General features: G+C 47.9%; 2 protein-coding genes across 6 annotated transcripts in view; one reads left to right on the plus strand and one right to left on the minus strand.

Moving 5' to 3' along the window:
* On the minus strand, positions 1-26,482 carry RPS6KB1 (ribosomal protein S6 kinase B1). 2 transcript variants are annotated; one of them, XM_044430135.1, is made up of 15 exons: positions 26,465-26,482; positions 20,264-20,313; positions 19,293-19,413; positions 17,916-17,984; positions 16,492-16,639; positions 14,644-14,701; positions 12,754-12,854; positions 11,941-12,031; positions 10,395-10,485; positions 9,151-9,258; positions 8,409-8,471; positions 7,814-7,891; positions 7,040-7,147; positions 6,066-6,178; positions 1-5,441 (listed from the first exon to the last, which is right to left on the minus strand). In XM_044430135.1, exons 2-15 carry the CDS (start codon positions 20,293-20,295, stop codon positions 5,204-5,206), a joined length of 1,419 nt encoding a protein of 472 aa, XP_044286070.1. In that variant the 5' UTR covers positions 20,296-20,313; positions 26,465-26,482; the 3' UTR covers positions 1-5,203. The 2 variants fall into 2 exon arrangements, with proteins under 2 accessions (XP_044286070.1, XP_044286069.1); XM_044430134.1 differs by lacking the exon at positions 26,465-26,482 and adding an exon at positions 25,719-25,847.
* TUBD1 (tubulin delta 1) overlaps positions 26,133-26,936 on the plus strand; it is a 5,610-nt gene continuing 4,806 nt past the window's right edge. For 3 of the 4 annotated variants that reach the window (XM_044430136.1, XM_044430139.1, XM_044430138.1), the window contains exon 1: positions 26,478-26,785. In XM_044430136.1, coding sequence (XP_044286071.1) covers positions 26,614-26,785 — 172 coding nt within the window. In that variant the 5' untranslated portion in view covers positions 26,478-26,613. Of the gene's footprint in view, positions 26,250-26,477; positions 26,786-26,936 lie in introns of those variants that run through there. The other variant, XM_044430137.1, reaches the window with a different exon arrangement.

The raw sequence follows: 26,936 nt of genomic DNA on the forward strand, positions 1-26,936 counted from the left end.
TGTTTGTCCAAAGTTGCATTTAATTGCTATTTACATCCATTTGTTTTGAAATCAAGTATATTTCATTACAGTAAGTAGTACAGAATGAAATGCAGGAAGAATGCTTGTCCTCATACCATTCCCAGTAAGGCAGCTGTAGTCTGATTGTTTACAGATGGCTACACAACTTGCTAAAGCCTGGTAGAAAGAACATTTTCTTGAAGCATACAGATAAAAGCCACCCCTGTCCCCTTTCCTTCCTCAAATCAGACATGCGGAGTGGAAGTGTTCATTTCTCAAGCAATATGCGCTGTTCAAAACAGATGTGAAGCCTGCACTCTCTTTTGGCCTTCTTCCAAAAGCTGAAATGCAGCTGCTCACACCCCGCAATATATTCTAAGTGGAACGTACATTATACTGGCTCCAAGACGATCCCCGGTCACTCCCATCCAGCAATGGCCGTTCATTTTGGCAGGGCTTGCAAGAGATTGCCCTGAAGTGGATGCTTGCAGATTAATGGTGCTGGGTGGGGATCTGTCATATTATGACCCTGTCCTCTATTGCTACAGAGGTCAGAGTCAGAATATAGCAGCCGATGGGTTTCCCAAGTGTAATACAGTTGCTGCACTTCTGATGTTCTTATGTGACAGTCTTAGATCATCTGGAACAGGTAGGAATAAGGAACTCACCTGGAGAAAGATGCTACAGACTCGCCTGTCTTTCCCTCATCCTCGGTAGCACAGAGGCGCTACCCATAAATTGAGCCTACGAAGCCCAGTTCAGCCGGCATTCTGGCTTACTGGCAAGCACAGCCTTAGTGGAACAGCTCGCTCAAGCCCTGAAGGAAGCGCCGTCCCTATTCCCCCCTGCATGCCAGATCCACGCTGCCACTATAGCTTTACACCTATGAAAGCGAAGATACTCCAAACTGCAAAAGCAATACTAAAAAACAAACAAACCCAAAACCATGAACAGTAGCCGGGGAGAGCTGGGGGTGAGGGTTCATGAGCCTGGCCCAGGAATGGCCCACTGGACAAGGCAACTTGGTAAGCTCAGAACACGGGATGAAGTTAACCGAGGCGGTCTAAGGGTGGCTGGTACCCAGCCAGAGAAGTGGCCCACCAGAGATCCCTAAAACATATCACAGAGTAATTACATCATTCATTTGACAAGGAAAGGTAAGGGTCTTGATTTTAACACCGCCTTCCTGCTCCCCACCCCCTTCCTGGGTACCTCACTGGGGGAAGGGCCCTTCACCCAGCCAACCTATTTATTTCCTTAGGCTTCAACATGAATTGCAGTTTACAATTTGCACTGCTTTCATTTCAATACCATGGATCTAGTGGAAATAAAGCATAGTTCAAGTTATCAAGATTTAATACTTAAAACATGTAGTTAGCTTCAGCATGTTTCAAACCCAGTTATTATTTAATATAATGGTACAAAAATCTATAAAAAATCAAATTATAGCAAAAATCCAAAGATAATTAAAAAAGCAGCTTGTACAAAATAAATCTTAATTACTATATCCTAATGAAAATTTAAGACATTTATTTTTAAAGAAAGCACTTAAGTTCTCCAATAGCCACTGCATTTCATATACTCCCCTTCTTTCTGAAGTTGTACAAGGAATACTGTCCCATCCCCTAATATTAGTTAATGCTAACAGCTATATACAGGAGGGAGAGAATCAAGGTTTGGATATTTATTTTTATACAAATAAATACAGCGTAAACCATATTGCATAGTGTGTGCTTGCCATCCAAAGTCACGATTCCAAAGAGGTTTCACAGTTAAAGAGAGGATAAAAATAACATGTGAAGCTGACTTCTAGTGAAATGATCGTGTCAGGCAAAGCAGACTCAAAAATGCTGTGCCACTTTCTGTCAGCTGTACCAGCTACTTGCCACCCAACAGATCAGCCTTCCCTACCCTGGTTCTTTTCAGACATGTTGGGATGCAACTACCATCATCCCCAGCCAACCGACCAGGCTGAGGAAGGCTGAGATAGTTCTATCTAGCGGAAGAACGGTAACACTCTCTCTCTCTCTCTCACACACACACACACACGTACGTGAGATCACAGGAGATGGCTATCCCATTTTAGGAACAAGACAGGGAGAAATCCAAGAGGTCTCATTGCAAAGTTGGACTTTCCCAAGAATCCTAGCTCAATTCCAGCCGGGCTTGGACACTGCCCATCTCTAGGGAACGGTATCCAAATGATTGTGCACTTCTGCAGTCAAACAGAAGCTCCAGCCATCACCACAGCTCCCAGTGAGATTGTCTCTCGACGGACTGGGCAAGAGCAGCTGCTGTTTCACTGTCTATCATGCTGAAGCGGAAGGCAGTCTGTCCAGCCTGCTGTCTAAGGAACCTTCCCCCGGCACAGTGCCCTTGAGCGCCAGGCTGGGAGCGACAGGCGCTGCCCTTCAACACATTAGACAGCACCACACCGTGGAAGGCTGCTGGGGAATCCGAATGCGTTCCAGTCGCCTGAGGGGGGCTTTCCCTGCAAAGCTAACCAGCAGGAAAACGCAGCCCAAGTTCTCCAGAGCCCGTATCACATACAAGGTACAATCCAGCTACTGTCCGGTGGCAAGAGGCACCAAAGGGTGGCAGCCGAAATGCCCAGCGCCGCCTTCACATCCACACATGCCGACCGATGCAGACACTCCACGTTTAACCTGCCTCAGAGATGCCCCCACAAGAGGGCGCATGCGTGTGTGTGTGTAGGAGGGAACTGGCACCGTGAGGCTTGTGCTCAGAAGGGCCCACTCACACACGATGTGGCTTGCGCACCTGCAATTCTGCTCCTCGGAGCATGCTGAACTTCAGGCGTGGTCCAGCTCGGCTTCGAAGCTCTGGTCTCGACTGTTGCCACAGTGAAAGCCTGCACTGGTCCAGGTACATAGGTGTATCTGCACCATGCAGGTAACTGGTGGCAACAGTCTTGATATTTTGTGCGGGGAGAGGGGGCTCACTTCCGTGGAGGTGGTGCAGATCGGGTTCACCCTCCCTTCCTGGTTCAGCCATCTGACCGTTACTGGAACTGAGTGGCTGGCACACAGCAAAGCCAATTTAATTCTTCACACTTCCCATGCAGTCCCCTTTCTTCTACTGGACTGTGTCGCCCATCTCCCCCGCTTTAAAAGTAAAACTGTGCAAATTGGGAGATGGGAGGGGAGGGGAGGGAAGCTGTGTGTGGCGAAGTCTACAGCTGGAGCCCTGCTTGGCCTTCTTACCTACAGCACAGGATGCAGTGCAGAGCAGTGCAATTGGTGGGTGGGCGGAATCCAAAGATACCCAGGATCCAAAACAGGATCCAACTCATGGAGCTTAACAGCAGGTCATCTTTCATTCAAGCTACCTCGTTTTGGGGGGAAGCCTCCAACTAGAGTCAAAGAAAACAACAATGCAAAAGTTATGGCTTGGATCCTATGGCTCAAGAATCAAAATCAAGAAGCAACAGAAGTTTGCTCCGAAGGAGCAGAGTTTGCACAGACAGAAGCGTGCCACGCGAAACAAGTCAGGAAGGCTTGTACACGGCGGCACCTTTATGCAAATGTTCACAGACACGCTCGCTCACACACACACACACTACACTGGCGCAAAGCTCTGCAAACCCTCATTAACCCTTTCACCGGTTATGTCCATGGAAATGCTTTCTTTAAGGCAGGAAGGATTTTAAGTTAAGGTAAAGATACCTTTATTTAATTCTTTGTACCTGTAAAGTCATTTGTACAGATTGTTTGTTTCTTCAGTAACAATCGCAGAAAACATAAATAGTAAACCCCTTTGAACGTTTCCTAAAATTAAATTGCAAAAGTTCTCTGGAAGACATTCGTTGAAGGCCATCGTAATACTTTTGTGTGTTGTTTTAAATACAATCAGCAGATGGATTGCCCCAGCACAGGAAAAGACGGGTACTGTAGTTCACGATGGAAACAAGGAGTAGAGCAAAGATAGGAGAAGACCATTTCTTCCAAGCATTACCACTTAGCTGCAAGACCAGCATAATTGTAAATTATAAAAATAAGAACTGTTAACAGTCTGTTGTAGCAATCTGATTGCTACAACCTGGTTGTGACCCTTTCTGATACGCTTACTGTCCCATCCCCCCCCTCCATTTTTTGATGGCTTAATAATCTGAACATGTTCTGGTGTCTTTGAAATTATAAAATGCTTTTAACCAGCAGTTTTCTGCTGAGAAGGATGAAAATGCAAGACCGCACTGTAAACCCATGGCAGCAAGCAAGCTACCTCAGATCTAGCAGGAAGAAACACTCTGCCTACAGGAAACTCCATGTGAACGTCAGAGGTGCAAGATAGGAGCGCAAAGGCTTCCACGGCAGCCAAGGTTTTTAGCACACACAACCTGATCCACTTCTTAACAAGAGGCATCGAAACACAATCGGGCAGGGTAAATTCTCACCCACCCCAATCCCAGTAACATAATCAACAGTGATTTATTTATTCTTTTTTCTTTTTTCTTTTTTTACAAAAACATTATTTCACTAGGAGGACAAACCAATTGAGAGTCTTTTTTTCTTTTCTTTTCGCTGCATCAAACCAATAATTCCATATTTTCCAAGTATGAGATATGTTCCAATGTTACAAGCCAACTTGAGAGAAAAAAAAAAGGAAGGGAAAAAAACCTATTTGAAAAATATATATATTTATATTTCCTTTTAAAAAAGATTCATTTAGTTTTTGCATGTGGGGGAGTTTGTCTTGGACCTCCAGTTTTACACCACTGCAAGAAGCCATCCAGAGAAGCTCACACGGGAATCAGTCCTTGGGCACGGTCACCCCGTGAGACGGGGTGACCCTTCGACTGCGATGACACAGAAGCTGCGTCCTGCCCACAATACTGCCAGCTTCAAGTGATCCGGAAGAAACCCGGAGAGAGCAGAAAGGGCGCCACGCTGCCTGCCTGTCCGCTGCACTGCAAGAGTTGAAGGACCCCGTTTTAAGTCCTCACGTTATGCACCACTGATTCCAAGGAGAAGAAAGGGGAAGGGAGATCCACGGGTTTCGCTCTTTTTCCCAGTCCATTATTCTGTGCAATTACTGACTTTGATACCACCACTGAGGAGGAAAAAAGCTTCAAGAGCCCTCTTGTTTCGGCGTGATGGGAAGGGGCTGCCCCCCCAGAGGTTCATTCTTGCGTTCCTTTTGCCGCCCGAGCAGTGTCTGTGGGAAATGATTGCCGCTGATTTTGTCATAGATTCATGCGCAAGTGCTCCGGCCGCTTGGAAATCATGGGGAAGGCTTGCTTTTTGTATGGCCCGGTGTTTGGCTGTCGGATTGGAAGTGGAGCTGAGGCTTCTCCACAGACTGTCACGTCCATTTGCTCGATCCCACCTGTCTCCATCGGATATTCCACTGGGACCTGCGCATTTGTCACGCTGGAAGAACTACCTCGTCCCCAGAAGTCCGCAGATGAGAACTTTACAGGGCTTTAAAAGACAAGAAGCGTCCATTAAGCAGGTTTCGGGGGGGGGGGGGACCACACACAGAGTGGCCACCTTCTGAACTGCAAGAAAGCAAAGCATTGGCCCTGGTGAGGGTCCACGTCCGGTTCCTGTTCCTGCCTTTTGAACCAGCTCCTCTGAATGGGAGCCGCAAGGGTGCCGAAAAGGAGCAGAGGGACGAGAGCTCGCGTGCGTGGACCATTCTCTCTCGCGCTCTCTCTCTGGTAAGCCTGGCAGCTGTGTCAAAAAAATCTCCCGTGCCCGGGGAAGCAAGCAGCCGTCTCGCCAGAGGTGCCAAAATATCACGCAGCTTTCTAGACGCACACACACGCCTCTCTCTGCAAGCAGTGTAACACAGGAAGCAGCCCTGTGTTTAGAAACAAGCCGTGGATCCACTTATCCTGTACGGGGATTAGCAGCGGCTCTGGCTGGGATCTTCGGCACCCAAAGCAAGCGTTTTACCGGGAAGGTGCTGCGTTTCTCAGCTGAAACATTAACTGCTGCATTAGCTCCCAAATTCCTCAGGATCTCAACATCTTGAAAAGTAACCCTCTTACAGCTACTCACTACTCACTGGGGGGGAAGGAAAGAGGGGACAGAGAAAAGTACCTGACTGGTGTCCTTGGGCTGCCGATGAATCTGCGAGGTGATCGGATTTTTGGTTCAAAGGAAAACTTCTCTTTTACGCTTTCAAGTACGGATGGAGCCACATATGTAAAACCCTGGAAGATGGGAAAACACCCCACATACACAAAGAACTAGGAGGTACGCTGTGCATTATGACGGGAGTTACTCCACTTCTCCAACTCAGCCTTACTCGGAGCCCAGACAGACAACTCCCATCAATTTACCCCGAGGAATGAAGGTGAAGCAGGAGGTGGGCAGAGCGCTGGCTTGAGGGACCCACTGAGTTCTTCAGCAGAACCCCCCCCCCCCGAGGTGCCCCGACCGAAGTCTGCAAGGATTAAGCCAAACTGGTGTATTGCAAGGCTAATTAATTGTTATTTGGATGGAAGTCCTCTTTATGCAAGGCCTCAGAAGGAAAGCACAAGGGCATTGCTTGGTGAGGCATTTATTGGCATACCGAAACCAAGCTGGCTGTGCTTTCGGAAAGCCGAAGCTTGGTCTTGCCGTGCCTTCTTTGTCTTGGCAGCCTGAATTTGGGAAAGGGGACAGGAAGCCTTTTACCGGTCCCTGCTGATGTGTGAGAATTAGAACTCTTCGTAGGCTGACTGCGAGAACCCAGTGGACACAAGGCAGTGTTGGGAACGCCCGGGAGCTGGGGTGCCCATCCTTTGCGGGGCTCCCCGCCAGCACCGGAGCTGGCCTCGGGGCCGAGAGGCCCTGTGCCTCTGCATGCGATCAGGGGCAGCGCAGGGGGCGCGGCAGAGGTGGGACACGGGAGTGCAGGGGACAGCGAGGCGCCTGTGGCATGTTTCCGTCGGCCAAGCTCCCACGGGAATTCTGGAGAGCACACTCCTGGGTCTCTCTCCGTGTGTGCGGGGCTGCGGCCCCCCAGACAGGCTGCTAACACTTACTTGAGGGCTGCAGGCCAGGACTCGGCAAGTCTCCCGCTTACTCACCAGAAAGACCTGGTTGGCACTTTCACTGAGAGTCGAGTCGTCTGGGCTATCAACGGGAGTCTGCCGGGTAAACTTTGCATCGAACTGGCTCACATCCTCTTCAGATTGCTTTGCAAAACAGAACACAAGACAGGGGTGGGCAGGTTCATGATTGGATCAGCTCTAGCTGATGGGAAAGGAAAGAAGAAAGACGCTTCTGGATGGGGAAGCGTTCGGTAGAGAGGAGACGCTGGAGTCCAGCCAGCGGACAGACCCTGCGGATGGGGAAATTAGGGCAAACAGAAGAGGGGAAGCCCACGGCTTGGAGAGAGGGCTCCGGGGGCTTAGAAGGGGTGCGCCCCCTGCCCATTCAAGCTCTCTCTCAAGTGAAAGAGATGTGCCTCAAATAATGCAAATTTTACAGAAGCTGGATGCGTCTTGGAGATCCCCAGGCATCAGGGCTGTAATGCACTGACACAACAGCTTGGAAACTATGGATTATGCATGCACAGAAAAGTCCGGAAATACTGGACTTTCTGGAAGTAGTCCACCAGCAGCTCTGCCTTGCTTCTGCTGTTAGCTGCATTTAAAAGTTAACTTGAAGGGCAGATAAGCCAGCAAGAAAGTTCTCTTGGCGATAATATTTATTTAACTTCTACACCGCCCAACAGCTGAAGCGTTAGGCACAAAAACCTGCCCACCCTTCGGTCAACACACCATGATGCATAAGGCAGACAATAAGACTACATGGTAAATGATGCTGCAAAACCCCAGAGAAATATTTCTGATACTTACCAATAATGGTTTAAATGGTGGTTCCACCTTCCGGGCAAGCAGCTCTTCCCAATTAATATGCCTGAAGAAAGGATGAGCCTACGAAAAAGCACATCAGTCAATCAATACCCAACCCGGGGAAGCCAAAAATAAATAAATTAAAAATGGGTTTGTCTATTGAAATATTTTTAACCCACCCTTCATAGCATGACACTGTTCTAGAATATGATCAAAATTATCATACAGAATATAAGAAAAAAGCTTAGCAGAGTAACATACAAGGCCTGCCTGGTTCCAACAACACCCAGCCTGGATTGGATTTAATGTGCTGTGGGTGTTCAAGATATTTCAGCAAAGCCTGAAGTATATTTCCCTATTAATCTAAGTAACGAAATCAATTTTCCATAATTTGAAATGCTTTTGCCATGGCTTTCAACAGAGGAAGGGGGAGAATTTTTTAAAAACAGCTCTGTGTGTAAAGTACACACAAGCATACTGAAGGATTTCAAGACGCTCAGTGGTCACTGGGGGAGGAGCGAGCGTGGAAGCAATGGATCGTAGCGTCAGATGAGGCCCCACGAGGCCATCGAGGCCAACCCCAACGTGTGAAGCATACCTGAACCTCTCCAGCATCCCCAGGACCAGCTCCGAGGCGTGAGGCAGCATTTCTCTTTAGCAGCTTGGGGGAAAAGAATACGTCTTTGAAAAAGCAACAGAGGCTGCAACAGGGCCTGCCTGGCCCTTTTACCCATCACTGCAAAAGCAGAGATGCCAGGTATGGCACCTTCCGGGCACAGGTACAGGAGGTGACGTTGGACTGCTGATGTCAGGCCTTCAGACTGAAGTGCGTTGCGTGGTTTCAGGCTCATTCTGTAGCGCTGGGCCCAAACTCTGACCCAGATGCCACCATGTCTTCTTAGCAAAGCCACCTGCTGCACTCCAGCCCGGGGATGGAGAAAGACGTGGGGGAAAGATCCCTGATTCCACCCCACCCACCGTGCCCGGGGTCCGATGCCATCACTGGCCCCGATGCCTCAATGCCACTTTGAGGGTCGGGGATCTATGTTCTGTGCCGCTCAGCTGCTGGGGAACATGGGCGGGGGGCCTTGGCGCACTCAGGGCCTGCTTGTGGGTGGCTGGTTGGCCACTGCACAAACGGAAGGACGGAGCAGATAGGACTCCGATCCGATCCGATCCAGCAGAGCCCTGATGTGCTTGGTGTGTCCACACCCCAACATCGGGGGGGGGGGAGCTGCCCTGCACCCCGACTTTCCTTTCCTGGCCTTGCGACTTGCGCAGCAAAGAAATAAACAAGCAATTGATTCTGGTCTTTCTGAATTCTCCCCTACGAGTCCTACCTTTTTAAGCAGATCTCTGGCTTCTTGTGTGAGGTAGGGCGGTAAATTGAGTTTACACTTGAGAATCTTGTCTATGGTCTTCTTTCGGTTCTCCCCAGTGAATGGGGGCTGGAGAACACCGTCATAATGGGAGAAATTTGGGGGGGGGGGAGAAGAGAGCAGCAGTAAGGCACTGTGCACCATAACACGGTATTTCCACATGAACGTAAAATCTTCGTTTGTTTTGTTTCGAATTAGTTCCTGTTAAACTAATTTGCAAACGAGGTTGTGATGATAGAAGTCCCAAACGCACGGCTTTGGAAGTACATCAGGAGAGGAATGAGTTCAGCTCCCTCACCACAACACAACAGAAAGGGCAGTATTTTTGTTTTTTAACCATCTTGCTTTAATGGCAGTGCTCATACTGCCAAATTAGGTTTGAGCATGGGTTCTTAACGATAAATTTAGCGGATTTAAGTCTGTTGCGTGTCCAGGGACAAAGCTTCTAGGGTAGTTTGGGGGCAGCCCGTCTGTCTGCCATTTCAGGTCAGTTCAGCCAGTGAAGGACAGTGATGTCCTTGCACGCTCTTCTACAGCTAGAAGGAAGGTGCAGCGTCTGGTTTTCCCCCTCCGGCCTATGCTTGCGAGGGTTAAGAAGCAGTTTCCAGAATGAGACGGGTACTACGGACTAGGCTAATTCACCACAACAAAGCCAACCCCAGGATTCTAGCCAGTGGACCAGAGGGCGGCAGACTGGTCCCCTTTCCTCCCCACCCAGTCGTATCTCAGTCCAGAGAAAAATGCTCCGCTGCATCTTCGTTACAAGCTCCTCGCTACAACAGGAGGAGGGCTTCCCCGGCGGTCACCTTTGCAGACATCTTGGACCCCACCATTCCCTGATTATGGGCCAATGCAACAAGGGGTGGCGAGAAGCGCAGCCCAAAACACGCGGAGCAGCGCAGGGCAGGGAAAGCGGCACGCGACCGCTGCCCAGTTCAGCACTTGGCCGGGCTTTCCAAAGCGCTCAGAGGCACAGCTGCAGTCGTCTAGACCCTGCCGGTGCTGGCCGTGCGTTGCCGCAAGAGGAGATGAAGTGCCACGCAGGGAATAGGAGAGCTTTCCCCAACCTGGTGACTGCTAGCTATGCCGGACTGAGGCGCCCATAATTCCAAGGTTGGGGAAGACTGCGAGGGGCTTTAAGGCTGCTTCTCCTCAGTGGCAGAGAACGATCTGAAAACGCATGCGGTTCGTAAGTGTGCACCTACTGCTCCAGTCAGCATGTCATACATTAACGCCCCCAAACTCCACCAGTCCACAGCACGGTTGTGCCCACTCCTCATCAAGATTTCAGGGGCCCTGGGTGGATAAGAGAAACCAAACAAACACGCAAGGAGTGACATTTTGAACAACGCGTGACAGCCGGCATGAGCAAACATCACGAGCATGCAAAGACACTGCAGGTACGTTTTAAATGTACCAGTGCATCTTTTCCCCTCTCAGAAAGGCTTGCGAACAGCCACTCACCTGTGGTAAGTAAAGGTTGCTGCCAGGTGACTAGACAATAGTTCTTGTGAACTGACAGTGCTGTATATATGAATCCAGGATTAATATCAGCCTCTCCTACAACATAAAGTTGACCTGTTGCCAACATGACCTTAGTTCAGTGTAACCTGCAGCTGAAGTTCAGGTCGGGAGGAAGAGATTCCAAAATCAGGGGTTTGGAGTCACTGGGACTGGTGTGTACGATTCTGTGTGATTGGCAGGTGGCAGTTACACATTTTACGAGCCACAAAGCGAACTACTGTGTGACCTGTAAAAACGAGTTGTACTGGATGCGTGTGCTGCTCGTTGCACCACGGGCTGCTCTGAGGATCATAAAACACTCGGCTTGCTGCCTCGGGATCCACAGTTCAGGAGGGGCACGGCCGATTAGAGCAATACAAGCAGAGACAGATACTCCAAATTCCTGAGTTCGGGATTCCTAGATCTCTATCAGGGAACTGGTTTTCACTGAGCTGGAGTCAGCTACAGGATATCAGACCACCCAGCAGCATGAAGGACTAAGAAGAATCTGCAAGAAGAAAAACTAGTCACTGGTTTTAAGGGTACTTTAAATGGCACGTGCAGATTCACTGAAAAAAGCAAACTCCGCTGAATACCTCAGAACCCATCCTTCCGTGAATATACAGCTTTTTTCATATCCTGTGGCAGGAGCCTCCACACTTTTGGGGTTGGAAGAAAACGTGGAATATTGAGAGGCGCACGCTCACAAAATGGCCACAATGGGCAGCCCTGCTCGTTTATAAACTGGCTACTGTGTGGGCACGGCAGGTCACAAAACACGCATTTCTCAGAAGGCAAACCAGTAAGGCTAAAAGGACAGCAGTTTGCTCAAGAACCTGAGCATAATATGGGGGGGGGGAGGGGGCTGAGCCCCCAAACACAGCACTTTTCAATGGAAAACAAAGGAAGTTGGCACTGCAGGGCATGCTTCACACCACGGCACGCCAGCCTTCCGCCTAAAAACAACGGAAAATTAATACAAACCAACAAAAATGAACACAGAAATCAAGAGGGGCAGCACCCTGATGCTCACAGGGACCACTCGGGAAACCCCAGCCGCAAGGTGTTAGCATCTTCCACTAAGGATAAGACTGTAAATATTTATGTAATTCGCTCAGAGCCCTACGGACAGGCTAAGCCAAAACACAAACCAAAAAAACAAATATTGTGCCAAGTTTTAAAAAGGTGAAGTTCAGCCATTACCCCCAGACCAGAGTAATACTTTTCTGTTTCATCATGCGGGCTCACATGTATTCTATTGTTCCACAGAACGTATGTGTGACAGTTCCGTCATGAATGGATTCTTTACACAGTCCAAAATCAGTAAGCTTAACATGACCTAAACAGGAAACACAAGAGGGGCAAAGAAGAGCTTGTTTTAACGGCCTTTGAGAGTGAAACAGCAAACTAAATGCAATAATTTACAGGCTTCATTTATAACTCTTCTTCCAACTCAAATGTTCCAAAGAAAAAAATATAAATCAAGTTGTTGTGTTGTATACACACACACACACTGAATACTACAGACTGAAAACAACAGTGAGAAACCGACATAAATTCAACCTTCCTTTCAAACTTTCCAAATGCTTGAGGCACAACTTATATATGTGTAAAAATACTCATGAGCTTGCTTTTCTATAGGTTGAAAGAGATTGAACAAGCAAATGAGGAAGAGTTTTCTGAGATACAGGAGCTACAGCAGAAAAGGCCTTGCTCCGTACAGAAGATAAACGAGATTTCACCAACAAATGAATTAATTTCAATTCACTGGAGGTGCCAAACACACGAGGCACTAGAGTTCGTAAAGATGACAATGCTCTCTTGCAGAAACTTAACTCAAGCCATAAAGGGCTTCAAACATTAACACCAACCTACTAAACTAGCCTAGGAACCAACCAGAAGTGCCTTGAAAATTCATCATGGTTTAAGAACAAGCGATTTTCTCACACAGTTCATACACTGGTTTTAGTTCTAGCGTCTCATACCGGGGTTCTGTTAAACTTACCCAGATGCAACACAGTAAGACTTGCTAACAGGACAATTCCTTATGGAATTTCTTACCTTGATGGTTGAGCATTATATTTTCTGGCTTTAAATCACGGTAGATGATCCCCTTCTGATGCAGGTGCCCCAGAGCCATTGAGATTTCGGCCAAATAAAAGCTGCAAAGCATTTAAGTTTTCTTAGGAGGTGAACACACTGCACCTCAGTGTGACAAGTCTATAGTGCAATATTCAGACATCACAGGAAAACACGGCCTGCCCTGAGCGCAGCGTAGAACAAGGTTCCCCAAGCATTTTCAGCTGGCAGGTACATTTGGAGTGAATGCCCTGGGTATTCCCACAAAACGACCATCAAAAAAGAGGGCTTAGCCATGCTGGCCACAGCAAAACACAAAATACTTCTGAGAAGACAAACTGGGAAGCCTGAAAGGAAAAGCAACCTAAGAACCCAAGAATGCAAGCAGAAGACAGAGGTGGGGTGTGAATGCCACAAAACTATGCTTCTGAACCCAAAAGAGCTGGAGGCAGCTTTTTATTTTTCAACCTGCTAGCCTCCCAGTCGTTTATTTAAAGTAAAATAAAAATCAGGAGGGATACCATGTTGGAAGTCCCAGCTTTAGGATCCGCATAGCGGCTTGACCTTCCTCCAAAGCAAGCCACTTACAGCTGCATGTTTATCGTTAGCAAAATATTTTGTTGAATCGGTTTTTCCAATCTGCTCACTACTCCTGGCTCACCGAGAAACTGCCTCAAAAGGAAAGCACGAGGTCTAAGAATACTTTGTCCGTTGCAGGATGAATGATGGTCTGCGAAACCTATTTCAAACCACTATTTCTGAAATACACCAAGTTAAGGAAGACTGCTTCAGACTAAAACTCCCATCATCCTTCGGCTAAGGAGCATAGGTTCACAGGAAGGGGCCAAACTGCAAGGGGAAACAATTATTTAACCAAAGGGCACCTTCTCTCCTGAGGTTTGTGTCTGCATGTCTCCTAGGCATGCAGCAGGAAATGACTACTGCTGTCCCCGCACCAGCGATGAGGTGGAAAGCCTTTCGAGTGTTATTTTTAGCAGGAGGGGGGAGAGAAACTGTGACATGCTACTTGAACGACTTCTTCCGGGACATCTTTCAGAGTCTGTGCAGACAATTGTACTTTGGGCTCCAACATTTTAACTGCAGAGTAAGCTCTGCAGCTTTTAAACACTGCAATATCGAAGAGTTACATACCCCAGCACCATCAAGATATTAAGTGGCCTGGTTCTCACAGAATGCTGGATTGCTGGAATCTGGCTTGTTGTTGTATCTGAACCCATCTTCACAAACAAACCATGAATTATTAGCAGCAAGTCACAGATAGAAACCAGTTTTTGTCAACCCTGAAGCAAAGGCCCCAAAAAAGAGCAGTCTGAAATCTAAGCCTCTGAAGGTTGGCAAAATGGACAGGAGTGAAATGAACCAGAAAACAAGCCTCAGTTTCTTTGCTTACCTGCAAGACAATTCATGGCTAAAGCCATAAACCATGGTTTAGCATTATATGTGAATCCAGATGTCCTTCCCAGAGAGAAGACAAAGACTACCTGGTGTAGAACAGGCAGCTGGGTTCACAGAAAAGTTTAGCAAGCATTTATAAAACATGGACACTTGAGCCGCACTTGTTTAACAGCAGAGGGGAGACCGGAGAGCTGGCGTGTACTTTCGCTACAGCAAGTGTTATGCAACAGTTTTTTAACATTCCCTTGCCCAAAAGAGCCCACATCACAAAAAACAAGTTCTCTCCGTAAAAGAGGACAGGCAGACTCCGAAATGCCAGCTGCCTCTTCTCCCAAAGAGAGAAGGAATTCCAGCAAGCCATCATTCTGTGGGGCTACCTTGAGACGCCCTTCAACAGAACCCAGCCTTTCTTAGTCTAGCCTTGTAAATTCTGACCGGAGGCCTTGCTTTGCTTACCAAGCTGTGTCTTCCATAAATATCCCCTCTCTCTCCAACTGCATGAACAGTTCTCCTCCTGCAACCAAGGTGAGAAGGGGAAGGGGAGAAAGACAGGTGAGGGATCAGCTATCTCTCTGCCACTCTCTGGTAAAGACCTGTGAGTCAGGAGTCACGAGAGACACTAATGTGCCTGATTACACCAGAGGAAGTCTGCAGATGAGGGGCCCCAGGCAACTCTTGTTTCAGCATGGTTTGCACTGTTCCCTTTGGGAGACAGTCATGATTATACGACATCTGTGAGCTGTTCTGAAAAAGGTAACCATTGGAAGTTACTTCTGGCACTCTCCCCCTGCCCCACCTTTGCTATCCAGTGTGTTCCAATGTAGCATGCTTTACATATTTAGTCAGTGCTATCCAAACACTTCAATAGCTGCTGTTAACAGCCCAAATCAGTGGGAACTATTGAATTAAGGGAGGATGGAATCAATCAAGTGCATTTGTATCTATATTAAAAGGTAAAGGTTTCCCCTTGACATTAAGTCCAGTCATGCCTGACTCTTGGGGCGGTGCTCATCTCCGTTTCCTGGCCGAGGGAGCCGGCGTTTGTCCGCAGACAGTCTCCGTGGTCGTGTGGCCGGCAGGACTAAACACCGAGGTGCAGGAACGCTGTTACCTGCCCACCAAAGTGGCACCTTTTCATCTACTCGCATTTGCATGCTTTCGAGCTGCAAGGTTGGCAGGAGCTGGGACGGAGCAATAGGAACTCGCCCCGTTGGGCAGATTCGAACCGGCGACCTTCCGATCAACCAGCCCAGCAGAACAGCGGTTTAACCCACTGTGTCACCTGCTTGGTACATGGCAATTCAGTAGTATATGTGTCTTTCCCAATATTCAGATTAAGAAAAAAATAAGGTACTGAAAACTAATTACTGGAAGAGCTGTTGGCATAACTATATAGGGTAGAAACCAATATTAATCCAACCCAGAGCATAACCTTTTGAAATGAATTAGATGTGAGTTACTCTCAGTGAAACTTTAAGTACAATTCATTTCAGTGGGCTGACTTTATGCAGAGGTAACCCTGAATATGACTCATATTTTTAAGAATAGGCATACAAAAACTAAATTACAACTTGGGTTGTATACCATTCTAATTGTCCATTTTGACCTGCACTGCTGTACTCTTATTATGTTACAGGCAATGCAATCCAATGTGAATGGCCATATTATGTTGTGAGCCGCCCAGAGACCCTATGGCTAAGGGGGTGGCATACAAATCAAATCAATAAATAAAAATAAATAACCCTCTGAACACGAGGAGGAGGGCAGGAGGAGCATGGAGACAAAGGTTGCCTTCACTTTCCTCCCACACACTCAGAGAGCCAACACAGGCCATCTAAATGCTTTTCCCCCAGTTCCCAAGGAGGCTGAGGCCAGGATGCCTCATATTACACTTTTTCCCTCTCGCTGTCCCTTTGAAAGAACCACAAGCTGCCAATTCCAAGTTTGGCTGTACAGCCTCAGAGTTCTTTCCACACCATCTGCAAGGGTGGAGCGCGTTCCAAAATCAGAACTGCAGCTCTGACCTCGGAGTACATTTTTGAGAGTGGGGCTGCGACTCTGAATTATTTTCAGCCATGTCTGGCTATGGGGCAGGATAAAAATCCATATTTTTCCCTATATTATCTGGTAGCCACAGGACTGTACCCCAAGTCATTTTCAGGGAACAATGCATTTCTTAAAAGTAGAAGATCTTCCGTAGAAGAACAGAGCCAGGAAGAATTGTCTGCAGAAAAGCCTCCAGCCCTCTTTGCTTGCTGACCACAATAGCAGAATCTGCATTATGGTTCTTAGCTGCAGCCTTACCACTGAGATATTCAAGGATAAGGTAGAGTTTTCCACCGGTCTGAAAGGCATATATCAAGTCAACAATGAACGGATGCTTGACTTCCTCCAAGATGTTCCGTTCGGCTTTCGTGTGAGCTGTATCTTTTGCATTTCTAACAATCATTGCCTAAAGAACAGAAACATCAAAAATAAAGGCTGTGCTCTTAAAACTGAATTAACCACACTTTTGCAGGTAGCTGGAAAACTTCACAGATACCCTGCACCACGCATGCAGCCCTGGCCACACTTTGGGGCCCCTCACCAGTTCACAGAACACTGACATTTGAGATAACCCCCAAACCAAGCAGATGACATTGAGAGCAATGAAAAGCTGGCCTGGAAATCATGAACAGAAGTGGGTTTCTTGTTTCTAAAAGCCATGATTTGTACTGCCCGGAAGTAATGGAAAATTCTTGTCTGACATAAATGCAGCAGAGTATCAAAGTATGTGAAGGGAGAGTGGAACTGCTAATTTTGAGGCAGACTTTGGGTACAACATCTGAGCCAAGTCTATGCAGCCACAGAATAGGACTTCTAGGTTGATGATTGCTACTGGCAAACAAAGTCTGAAGACAGGAAACATTCCCTTGTTTGTCTCAATATAACACACGAAAGTTTCTTCACCAGCATGTGACAATATACTGTCTGGAAAACCTCTGCTGCTTCTCTAATTCTTTGCTCACGTAGCTAAACACCACCAAAGACTCTCTCTCTTTCTATTCTAAGTTTTCCTTAATTTTTTGTTTGTTCGTTTCCACAGATCATTGGGCTTTGGACAACACAGAACAATGCAAGTAACCTGCAGAGTTAGCTAGTCTACAATACTGTCACAACCAATAAGGAAGAAGGGCTTGTCAAAATAACTAGCCTGCTTTTCCTCACATAATCATCTATGGATAAGCAAATGAAGAAAATTCTGAAAACATCTCAGAAACAGATGATCTAAAAGTTACTAGTGACAAAACTAATCATACAGAGCTGCCTTTTCCAACAGAACACCTGAGGCTGATAAGAGTCCAATATGGTCTCTTTGGACATGCACGTGGTGGGCATGTCGTGAGCGGAGCCAGCTGGAGCCGGGGGTCAGACTAGATGGCCCGGGAGACCCCTTCTGACTCACTCTGTTTCTGTTTTCAATATGGTTTCCGTAACCTGGCAGTCTCCAGATGTGTTGGGCTCCAATTTTCAGCGTACCCATTCAGCCAGGTTGAGGAAGACAAGACTGCCAATGACTTTCCCAGATTTCAGGCGAAGAGATGTCTTTTCCATCACCCACTGCCTGATTCTCTTTATAAATCAGAGGTGCAAGGAACTAAAAACAGGACTTTCCACTTGTGGCTGCTGAGCAGTAGGCGCTCCCAAAAGGTGGTTCTCCCCCCATATACAGCTGAAGCCCAACTTACTTTTTTAAGCACCTTCATGGCAAAAATCTTCCCAGTATTTGCTCCCGTTACTTTTCGAACTTGAAAAACCTGCCCAAAACAGTGTTCAAAAGAAGATGAATTAATGCAATTTTTAAAGGTTAGCCGTCACTGTGCGCGCATTTGGAATTCTTCCATTAGCAATGAGCAAAAGAAACGAGTTCTTGGATTTCACTCCGTCCTGAAATACCACCACCCAAGGCTTGCCACCCTGAATCTCCACAGACCTGGGCTGTGGTCACTTAGCAAGCTGCTACCACACTGCCAGAATCCTTCAGGTTATGAATCAACTGCCTATCAAAAAGCGGACTCTCAGGGTATCTGCCAAACTGACTGGGGGATTCTGGGAGTTTTAAGTCAACAGACTTGGATGACACCAAATCAGGGAAAGCTGATGCGCGTGACAACTGCTGCAGACCTGTTCACTTCCCATCCGGAAGCACAGGTGCAACTGGCCACGCAGTCAACCTTCAGACTAGTCCCACAGCCTGACGCCGAGACCAAGGTCATGGGGCATCATGGGATGGATGGGATGTATTTACGTAATTATCTTAAAATAGTTTTTAAAAAGGTAGGATCTTGATCTAAGTTGGATCTACGGTGCTGGCAGACAGGGACTTCCCCTGAATGCAGTGAGTTGTGCCTGGGGGAAAAGCATCCCTGAATCAAGCCAGTCCTCTCAGGGAAATGTCTCTTGGATGCCACTCGAAAAGTATTTTTAAACGTCAAACGTATTAAAACCAAGGCTAAATTAAAAAGTGGCACAGACTTTCTAAAACCAAGAGAGTAAGGACCAATTGTACTTTTGAAACAAATCTGTTCTACTCTCTGGGAACAAGACAGGAGAAGGCCTGGTATCCTGTGAGGCAGCAAGAGGACTTCTCTTTATGGCAGCTTATAAACAGGGTACATATATGAATGAATCTGATTGCAGGCAGAGGAAGACCCGTCCCCAGAGGATTACTCCAGAAGATTCTGCAGGCAGCAGTCTCATTCTGAGTTGAATCAGCGGCCCTCGTTGCTCAGCATGGCCTGCACCGATGGCAGGCAATTAGTGCAATCCAGATGTTCTGGACTACCACAATTCCTTCCTATTTGCCATGTTGCCCGGGCTGATAGGAGCTGAAGCCTAGAACATCTGGAAGACACCACCCTGACCTGGACTGCCCAGCTGCAGACACCCAGCATTTCAGAAAGGGGTCTTTCCAAGGACTACGTGAACTAGAACATGGGGCCCTTTTCAGGCAAACCATGTGTTCTTCTGCTGAGCTGCCTGCAGTCAGAAGAACAATCAAGGAACATTCCACTGCAGGAATCTCTTCATGGTGCTGCCCCTCCTCACAGGACAGGTTTTCTCACCTTTCCATAGCCACCTTTCCCAAGAACACGCAACAGCTCGAAGCACTCTGGGCGTATCTTTTCAGGACCTCTGTTAACACTTGTTTCTGAAATTTCAAATTTTTCACAATGCTCCATGCCCCTGGAGGAAAAAAAAGTCACATTAGGATTGGGCTTTAAATATTTCAAGCAGGCAACTCAAACACAAACCCACCCTGACTGCTTTATAAGCTCCAATGTATTACACGTACTTACAGCTGCAATCAGAAGTTTATTAGCATGAGTTTTGGGGCAGAAGGACAGGCCAACTACAGAGTAAATCTGTGCGTGAAGGGGAAAGTGAAACTCTCAGAAGCGTGTGCATTGAGAGTCCGTGCCAAAGACCCGTTCCTCATTAGACAGCTACCCAGGAAGCTTCTTCTCACGTGTGCTATGCTCCTGATCAGAACAATATGCTTAGCTCATGACATTCGTCTGGCTGGATATGCTAAATTGCAGCATTTGGCAATGGCTGGCCCTGTACAAAACTGCCCTCCTACAGAAGGAGGTACTGAGTGCGATTTGTACCTGCTGGAACAGAATACAGGACTGAAAAAAGGTTCACCTGACTACTTGAACGGACTAAAAACTGTTTCAAAGGTGCCCACAGAATTACATAGTTTGATTATTATATCCCCCCCATTAACAACTCATGTCAAGAAGAAGCTATTTCAGAGAAGGAAACGGCTCACAGATATGGCGCTGCTGTAACGAAGAGCAGGAGGCACTTCAGAGGTCATCTAAACCAGCCCCCTCGTACATAATGCAGGAAGCAATCATGGCATCGCCCCCCACCCACCCCCGGAAGCCCGTTCTATTGCCAACAGCTCTTCCTACCATGAAGAAGTTTGCTGTCGGTGCTACTGGACCTCCCACACCCAGGTGGTGTAACTGATGTTTCTCCCTCTCAACGCAACCCACCACACGGTCTGACTTCCGGCTTATGAACTTACAGCTCATACGCACCAACTCCCCCATGGTCCATGCTTTCACTTAAGTGACCCTGGAAACAAAACATTAAAAAGAACGTAAGTACGCTGCGGGAAGCACAACAAGCTCTTGCTTAAGCATTAACTTGCATTTTTAAGACAGACAGAGCACAAGGTTGCATACAGGTCTCACTAAGTGCTTCGGCAGAAGGCTGTGGTAATGCCTATGCTGTTTTTGCGAAACATCTCTAGGCTTCTATGGGAAAGTTGCCCAAACCTCCAAATCGCAGCACAACACAGCACCCTGTAACCTACTGCACTGTTACCCAGTTCCACATGAGGCTTGACTTTTTTCTGAACCCTACACTGAAGCAACGTTTTCACATTTTTGTTTTGCAGTAAAACAGATGTTTGTTTATTGCACAACTTGTACAGGGCCCACCACACTCACAGAGAGATGGTGAATATTTAATAGGTTATATGATGAGTTGTGCGAGATGGCAGCTCAAGGGAGAAGACTCCCCTGCTTCCCCACCCTCCGTGCAGCCACACGGAGGGTTAGGGATTTTCAAGAAAGGCCTGAGTTGCACCGGGCCCTGTTGTATGAGTGGAAACATGGCTGAAAGTCAGACAAGGGTAAGCCCACCTCTCAACTGCATCATCATGGTTAACTCCCAAGCCTGGAGTTAGAAACTAAAGCTTAGAAACTAAATTCTAAACACTTCGAGGCCAGAATGAACTTCAAAACCAGACGTAATACGACACACTATAATCAACTCTGCAAAAGGTGGGTTGGGTCTGCAAGGGCACCCTTGCTCTCTTACCTACAGATGCGTAATCAGAAAACAGGTTGGCATCAGGCCACACAGAGAAACAGAGATCATGAGGTGTCAATACTTAAATTAGGCAGAGTGTGTAGAAAAATGAAACCTCAGGCCATTTGTCTGAGGATTTCCCCAGACTTCTACTTATCCAATTCTCCTAATGCTCAAATCATTGCTTGTTGAAATATATCTACAGGCTAGGCTTTTAAAGAAATCACTTGTAATGTGAAGTGGTAACCCCCCCCCACCCACTCAAAACTTTACTCCTGCTGCTTATAATGAATATGGGACTCGAACACATTAATGAATCCATAGTCCCACCACAATCTGTGCTTGGCAGAACTCAAACACAATAAAAGATAATGTTAGGCATTTCCTTCTTTGCAGGATAAACACATCCTTTCTCCCCACAGCACAGACCAGGCAAAGGTGCCCATGTCTCTCAGAACAGCCAAGAATGCACTTGTTTGGCACAGTTCTGGCCCCTTGCCACTAACACCTCAACCCTCTCTCATGGAGGACAACTACAACTATTACCAGAATACAAAACACCAAGGGCTCAAAATAATAAGTGTGCATCAAGACTGCAGACTGGTATCAGGGTTAAGGCAAAGGTCAAGGAAGCGGGTTTCTTGCCTGATCTTAGAAAAATATTGCTACCTCTGGTGCTTTAGAAAAACATTTCCACCTAACTTCACTGGCAACCAGAGAAGCGCTTGATCTTGCATTTAAGCCACACTGCCACTACATAAACGTATACCCCCGGTGGGTTAGCTGACCAAAAAACTGGCTGTCTATATGAGAACCTACAGGCTAAAAGCCTCCTGAATCCTGACGTGAGCAGGTCACATTGTGATGAAACAGCTCTGCTGCAGTGCACAGACAGAATAAACGGTTCAGTCCCACACACACAAAGTAAAAGACTTCTGAACATAAAACAATCTGCTACTCAATACAAGAACAACTTCATGTAGCACAAAGATCCTGACCTACAAACCCACAGAAGTACTTACGGACCATTAGGAAACATTTGAGGCCATGGTGGCACAATTAAATAATGGCAGATATTTTACCTATGCAGGTAAAGCACCAATTCAGAGCACTTAATGAGCATGGGATTCTGCTTAAGACGTGTTAAATCATATATTTGATTTTTAGAAGAACCTTTTAGTTTGGTGTGGTTGCGAGCCTGCAAAGCAACAAGAATATTAATATTTGCAGAACAGCTTGTAACATTCACTCACAAGGAGGTTAAATAAGGTTGCTTCCACTGTTCTACTGAAGCTATACATCCATCCAGAATAATCCTAGGAAGCTTCAGTATTTCTTGGGTTACAACAAGGAGAACCCTCACTATGGAAACTACATTCAACTACAGTCAGTATTCACATGCTTGAACAAAGAAGGCTCCTTCACCACAGCTGGACAAAAAGTAGATTTCCAGATGTTTTGAATATCAGTTCCTGGTGAAAGCCGGGAGTTGACATCCCAAATATCTGGCAGTCTACCCTCAGCAAACTCATCCTGAATTACACTGCCATGTGAGCAACAAATGAGGTTAAGAGATCACAGGGTCTGAAACTTACATCCTGGCTCTATGGATGATTACAGAGAACTAAGCCTAAGACAACTCAATTCCAGGCTAATGGCATATAGGATTATAGTCTCAAGCACTCAGACTGGGGCACAGTAGCACCCTTTTCCCCACTGGGAATAAACATATCTCAAAATATAACAAGTTGACTGATATACCAGCACCTCTATGTCATACAAGGTCCTTTCCACACATTTAACAACTCTGTTGAAATGTTTATTTTTTTTTATCACCCACACAACCTCTCAAACTTATGTACTATGAACAGTCAAGATATAGCAGCTCACAGCATTCCTAATTCTAGCTTTGTCTACATGTAGCCATAATTATAATTTTTGGGAAGTGTTAATCGCCTCAAAGGAAAAATAAAGCTTTTTCCATTGGCACAATTTTCCTTTCTTCATCTACAAGAGATTATTACTACAGATGAGCTGGGGGCCTGGGCTGCTTTTGTTTGCTTTACAATCGCGTTGTACAATCCAACACATATTAACACATTCCCATACTATTACCATTATTTGCACACAACCACATTAGGATAGCATTTCACAGCAAAACTTAACACACTAATTTCTAGACAGTAGCTCAAAAATGTAGGCATCCAGTATTCCTAGCTTAGATTCCTTTCCTGCTTCCTCCTCAGGCTAGACTCCTATGCGTGTTCAAACAGGGAAAAAAAAAGAAATCCTACAACTCCCAGCATTCCTCTGCCACCACCACAGGCTGGAGAATACTGGGAGTTGTAGGACTTTTCTTCTATCTAAAACAGCAAAGGGTCGCACCTTAGCAGTGCTATATTAAGTATGCTTCCTTCAAATTGTTTAGGTTTTATGTTCCTTGGAGGCAGTAACTAGCTGTTTTGATTTTGTTATAACACGACTCCCTATTTCTACTCATTTCAAACCTTTCCTTCTTCTGTAAAATGCTCTACTCAAATCTAGTTTCCTATATGCACACATAATACTATACTAGTATCCTCACTTTTCTAAGCAGCACAGATCAAGCACAGTACTTAACACAGAGAAGGCTAATTTGAAAGTTAGTGGCAGAAAAGTTCTTCTGCCACAAATAAAGGCCACATTTACTCATAAGGAAACTCCACTGTGTACAAGACAGCTGTTACAGCCGAACACGGCAGCCTCTGGAATAAATTCCGGTTTGTTTACGCAAGCACAGCTTCACGTGAAGCGCACACAGGACTCTATGCCTTGGACAAGGCCCACTACTAGAGCAGCGCCTCTTAAGGCTAACAGGGCATTAATAAGTGCACCACTGGTTCACTTATTAAAGCATTTTATTGTAGTAATAAATTCCAGAGGCGGAGCTGCGCTGCCACAAGAACAGCCTTGCAGCACCTTTGAGAACATAGTGCATATAGGATTTCAGTCTACCTGGGAGTAAGTTGCAGTGAATTCAGGGAAAGTTACACCTGAGAAGACCTGCATGAACTTGCACTGCACCAGATTTACTGCCGCATCAGCCTTCATGGAACAGAGCCCACCAGATCTCATCAGGCATATCCAGCAGGAGAGATAAGGTTCCAGGCAATCATTATCTGACAAAGTGAACTTTAGCCCCACCATAGCTGATGGTGTAATTAGCCTATTGTCTCTCTCATAATTACATTTTATATAAACCATCACAGACTTTCAGTTTAAAAACAAGCAAAAAACCCCTTTTGTATCCCATTTGTTTATGTGGCTGTAAGAGGGGGACTAGACTAGGGTAGGGCATATCCAACACAGTGAAAAAAGGCTGTTAATTGTGATGTCAGCACACAAAACAAGCGGCTTTAAAGGCTGGATACCTTCAACTTCCCGCGAGCAGCTCCTTGGCCACTGCAGAAAGTAGAATCCTGGGCTATAGAAATCTCTGGTCCAATCCAACAGGGCACTTATGTTCTATGAATCACCATTACGAATCACAAACAGTAGAGACTGCTACAGTACTGACAGATAATTCTGCAGTAGTAGCTATACTGCAATAATGCCAAACCATTTCAAGTTGCAATTTCAGTATGCTCTAAGAGCATACTGAAATAATCAAACGATAGTCAGATATAGATAAGATGCGGTGTTACCAGTTGCCACACTGGACTGGGAGACCTGGATTCAAATCTCCATCCACCATGAAGCTCCCTGGGCTAATAAATGACTCTAAGCCTAACTTTTCTCACAGGGCTGTTGCGAGGACAAAATGGGAAAGGGGTCCTATGACCCACCTTGGACTTCTTGCTAGAGAAACAAGTCGGGATATAAATGCAGCAATAAATAAAAGTCTGTTTTGGGGTCTAACGGCATCACAGCAGTAAGTGCAAAGCAGGAAGCTAGTAGTAGCAATAAAGCCACTATAAGAATGCGGGAACCTAATAATAGTGCTAGTGTAGGTATTATCACCGTGAGCTAGGGTGCAACCAACCCAGCTCAATGTACCACAGTAGCACAACAAAAACTACACAACAAGAAACTATAGTAGTAATGATGAGAACAGAAACTGGAAGAACGAAAGAAACTAGTATCAGTACTATAAAGTATGTTAAAACGGCCAACTTCGACGTCCAATAATAATAACGGCACCCCTACAAACCAGGTAGCACTTGATAGTATAGCAAGGCATGCATCTACCCTTATTATTCATCAGCCACGGTGGAACAAACTCGACTCGGGGTCCAGCAACATCGCTAGTCACTGCAATGCAGGAGCCCGATAGCGAGGGGAATGCTGCTGACGACCGTGCGCTACAGGAACGGGGGAAGAGCCCGGCTTCTCCTCCCCCCCGGCGGCGCAATGCTACCGGCCCAAGCGGGGCCCACGCAGGGCCCCACCTCGGGCGAGAGCCGGGGCCGCGTCGCAGCGCCCGAGACAGGTAATGGTGCCACGAGCCCTGGCCTGCCACTCCCTTTCCCTCAGCGGTTCCTCAGCCCCAGCAGGGCCAAGCGGGCGGCGTGGCGCGGCGCGGCCCCCCGCAGGCTTCGCCTCAGGCGCCCGTCCGCCCCTCCCCCCCCCGCGGCCTCCTCTCCCCCTCGGGCCGGCCTCCGCTCGGCCCGGGCGCTCCCTCTCACCCCCTCCTCCAGCTCCTCGTCCGAGGCCGCCTCTTCGGGCTGGTCCAGGTCGATGTCGAAGACGCCCGCCATGGCCGGGGTGAGGGCGAGAGCCGCCGGGAGCCGAGCGCGCGCGCGTGAGGGCCGCAGGGCCGCCTCATGGGCCCGCAGCGCCCACCCCGAGCGCCGCCATGACGGCCGCCATCGCCCGGGCTGGCCCAGGCCCCGCCCCCTCGGCGGCACGGCGCACGCGCCGCAGCGCGCCACGCTGACGCGCCTGCCCCTCCGCGGAGTGCGCACGCGCAGGCGGTGCCGCGCCACCTACACGCTCGGGGAGGGCAGTTTTTCCTCCTCCACACCCCCATTGAACAGCCCTCGGCCCCCCTCCCCCCCTTTTCCCTCTACTGAGCACGCGCAACGCGCAGCATGTCGCGCGGGCACGGAAAGAGCAGCTGACGCAGCGATCTCGCCCTTCGCCGTCTCTCTCATCAATTTTCCCGCCTGAGTTAGCCGAGACCGGGGCGCATGCGCAGAGGGCCCGGCCTTGAAGAGGTTGCCACCGTTGGGACTGCGCGCATGCGCATGGGGGGGACGGCGGCTGCTAAAGAGGAGGGGGAGCTTGTGTGCGGAGGGAGCGAAAATTATAAAAATAAAACTGGGCTCAGCAGGAGACTGCGATGCCCCCGTTCTAGGGCAGACAGGCCGTGGTGTGCTGGGAGGCGCGATCGGCCGCGAAGCGCCCCGGGCTTATTCCCGACTCGGCCTACCTCGCGGGGTTGTTGTGCGGATCTCGTTATGGAAACCGCCTTGGGTCTCTCGCAGGGAAAAGGGCCCCGTCTGGTTTCGGCCGGGGGCTGCAGGACCGTCTTCGTTGCACCCTAAAGCAGCGCCCCCGTTTCGGCCGCCGCGGACGAGGATGTCGGTCATCACGATCCAGCTCGGCCAGTGCGGGAACCAGGTCGGCCGCGAAGTCTTCGGCGCCCTGTGCGGGGACCTCCGCGGCGCGCACGGGCTGTGCTCCAGGAGGGAGGAGGACGCGTACCGAGCTGCCTGCGGAGAGCGCTTCTTCAGGGAGGGGGAAGCCGGAGGTGCGGCCCAGGGACTCCCCCCCACCCCCACCCCACCCCCAAATCGGGGCAGCGAACCCCCCACCCCACCCGCAAATCGGGGCAGCGAACCCCCCACCCCACCTCACCCCCCAAATCGGGGCAGCGAACCCCCCACCCCACCTCACCCCCC

The sequence above is a fragment of the Varanus komodoensis genome, unplaced genomic scaffold (assembly GCF_004798865.1).
Source record: "Varanus komodoensis strain SLA01 unplaced genomic scaffold, ASM479886v1 scaffold20_1, whole genome shotgun sequence".
NCBI classification, from domain to species: domain Eukaryota; kingdom Metazoa; phylum Chordata; class Lepidosauria; order Squamata; family Varanidae; genus Varanus; species Varanus komodoensis.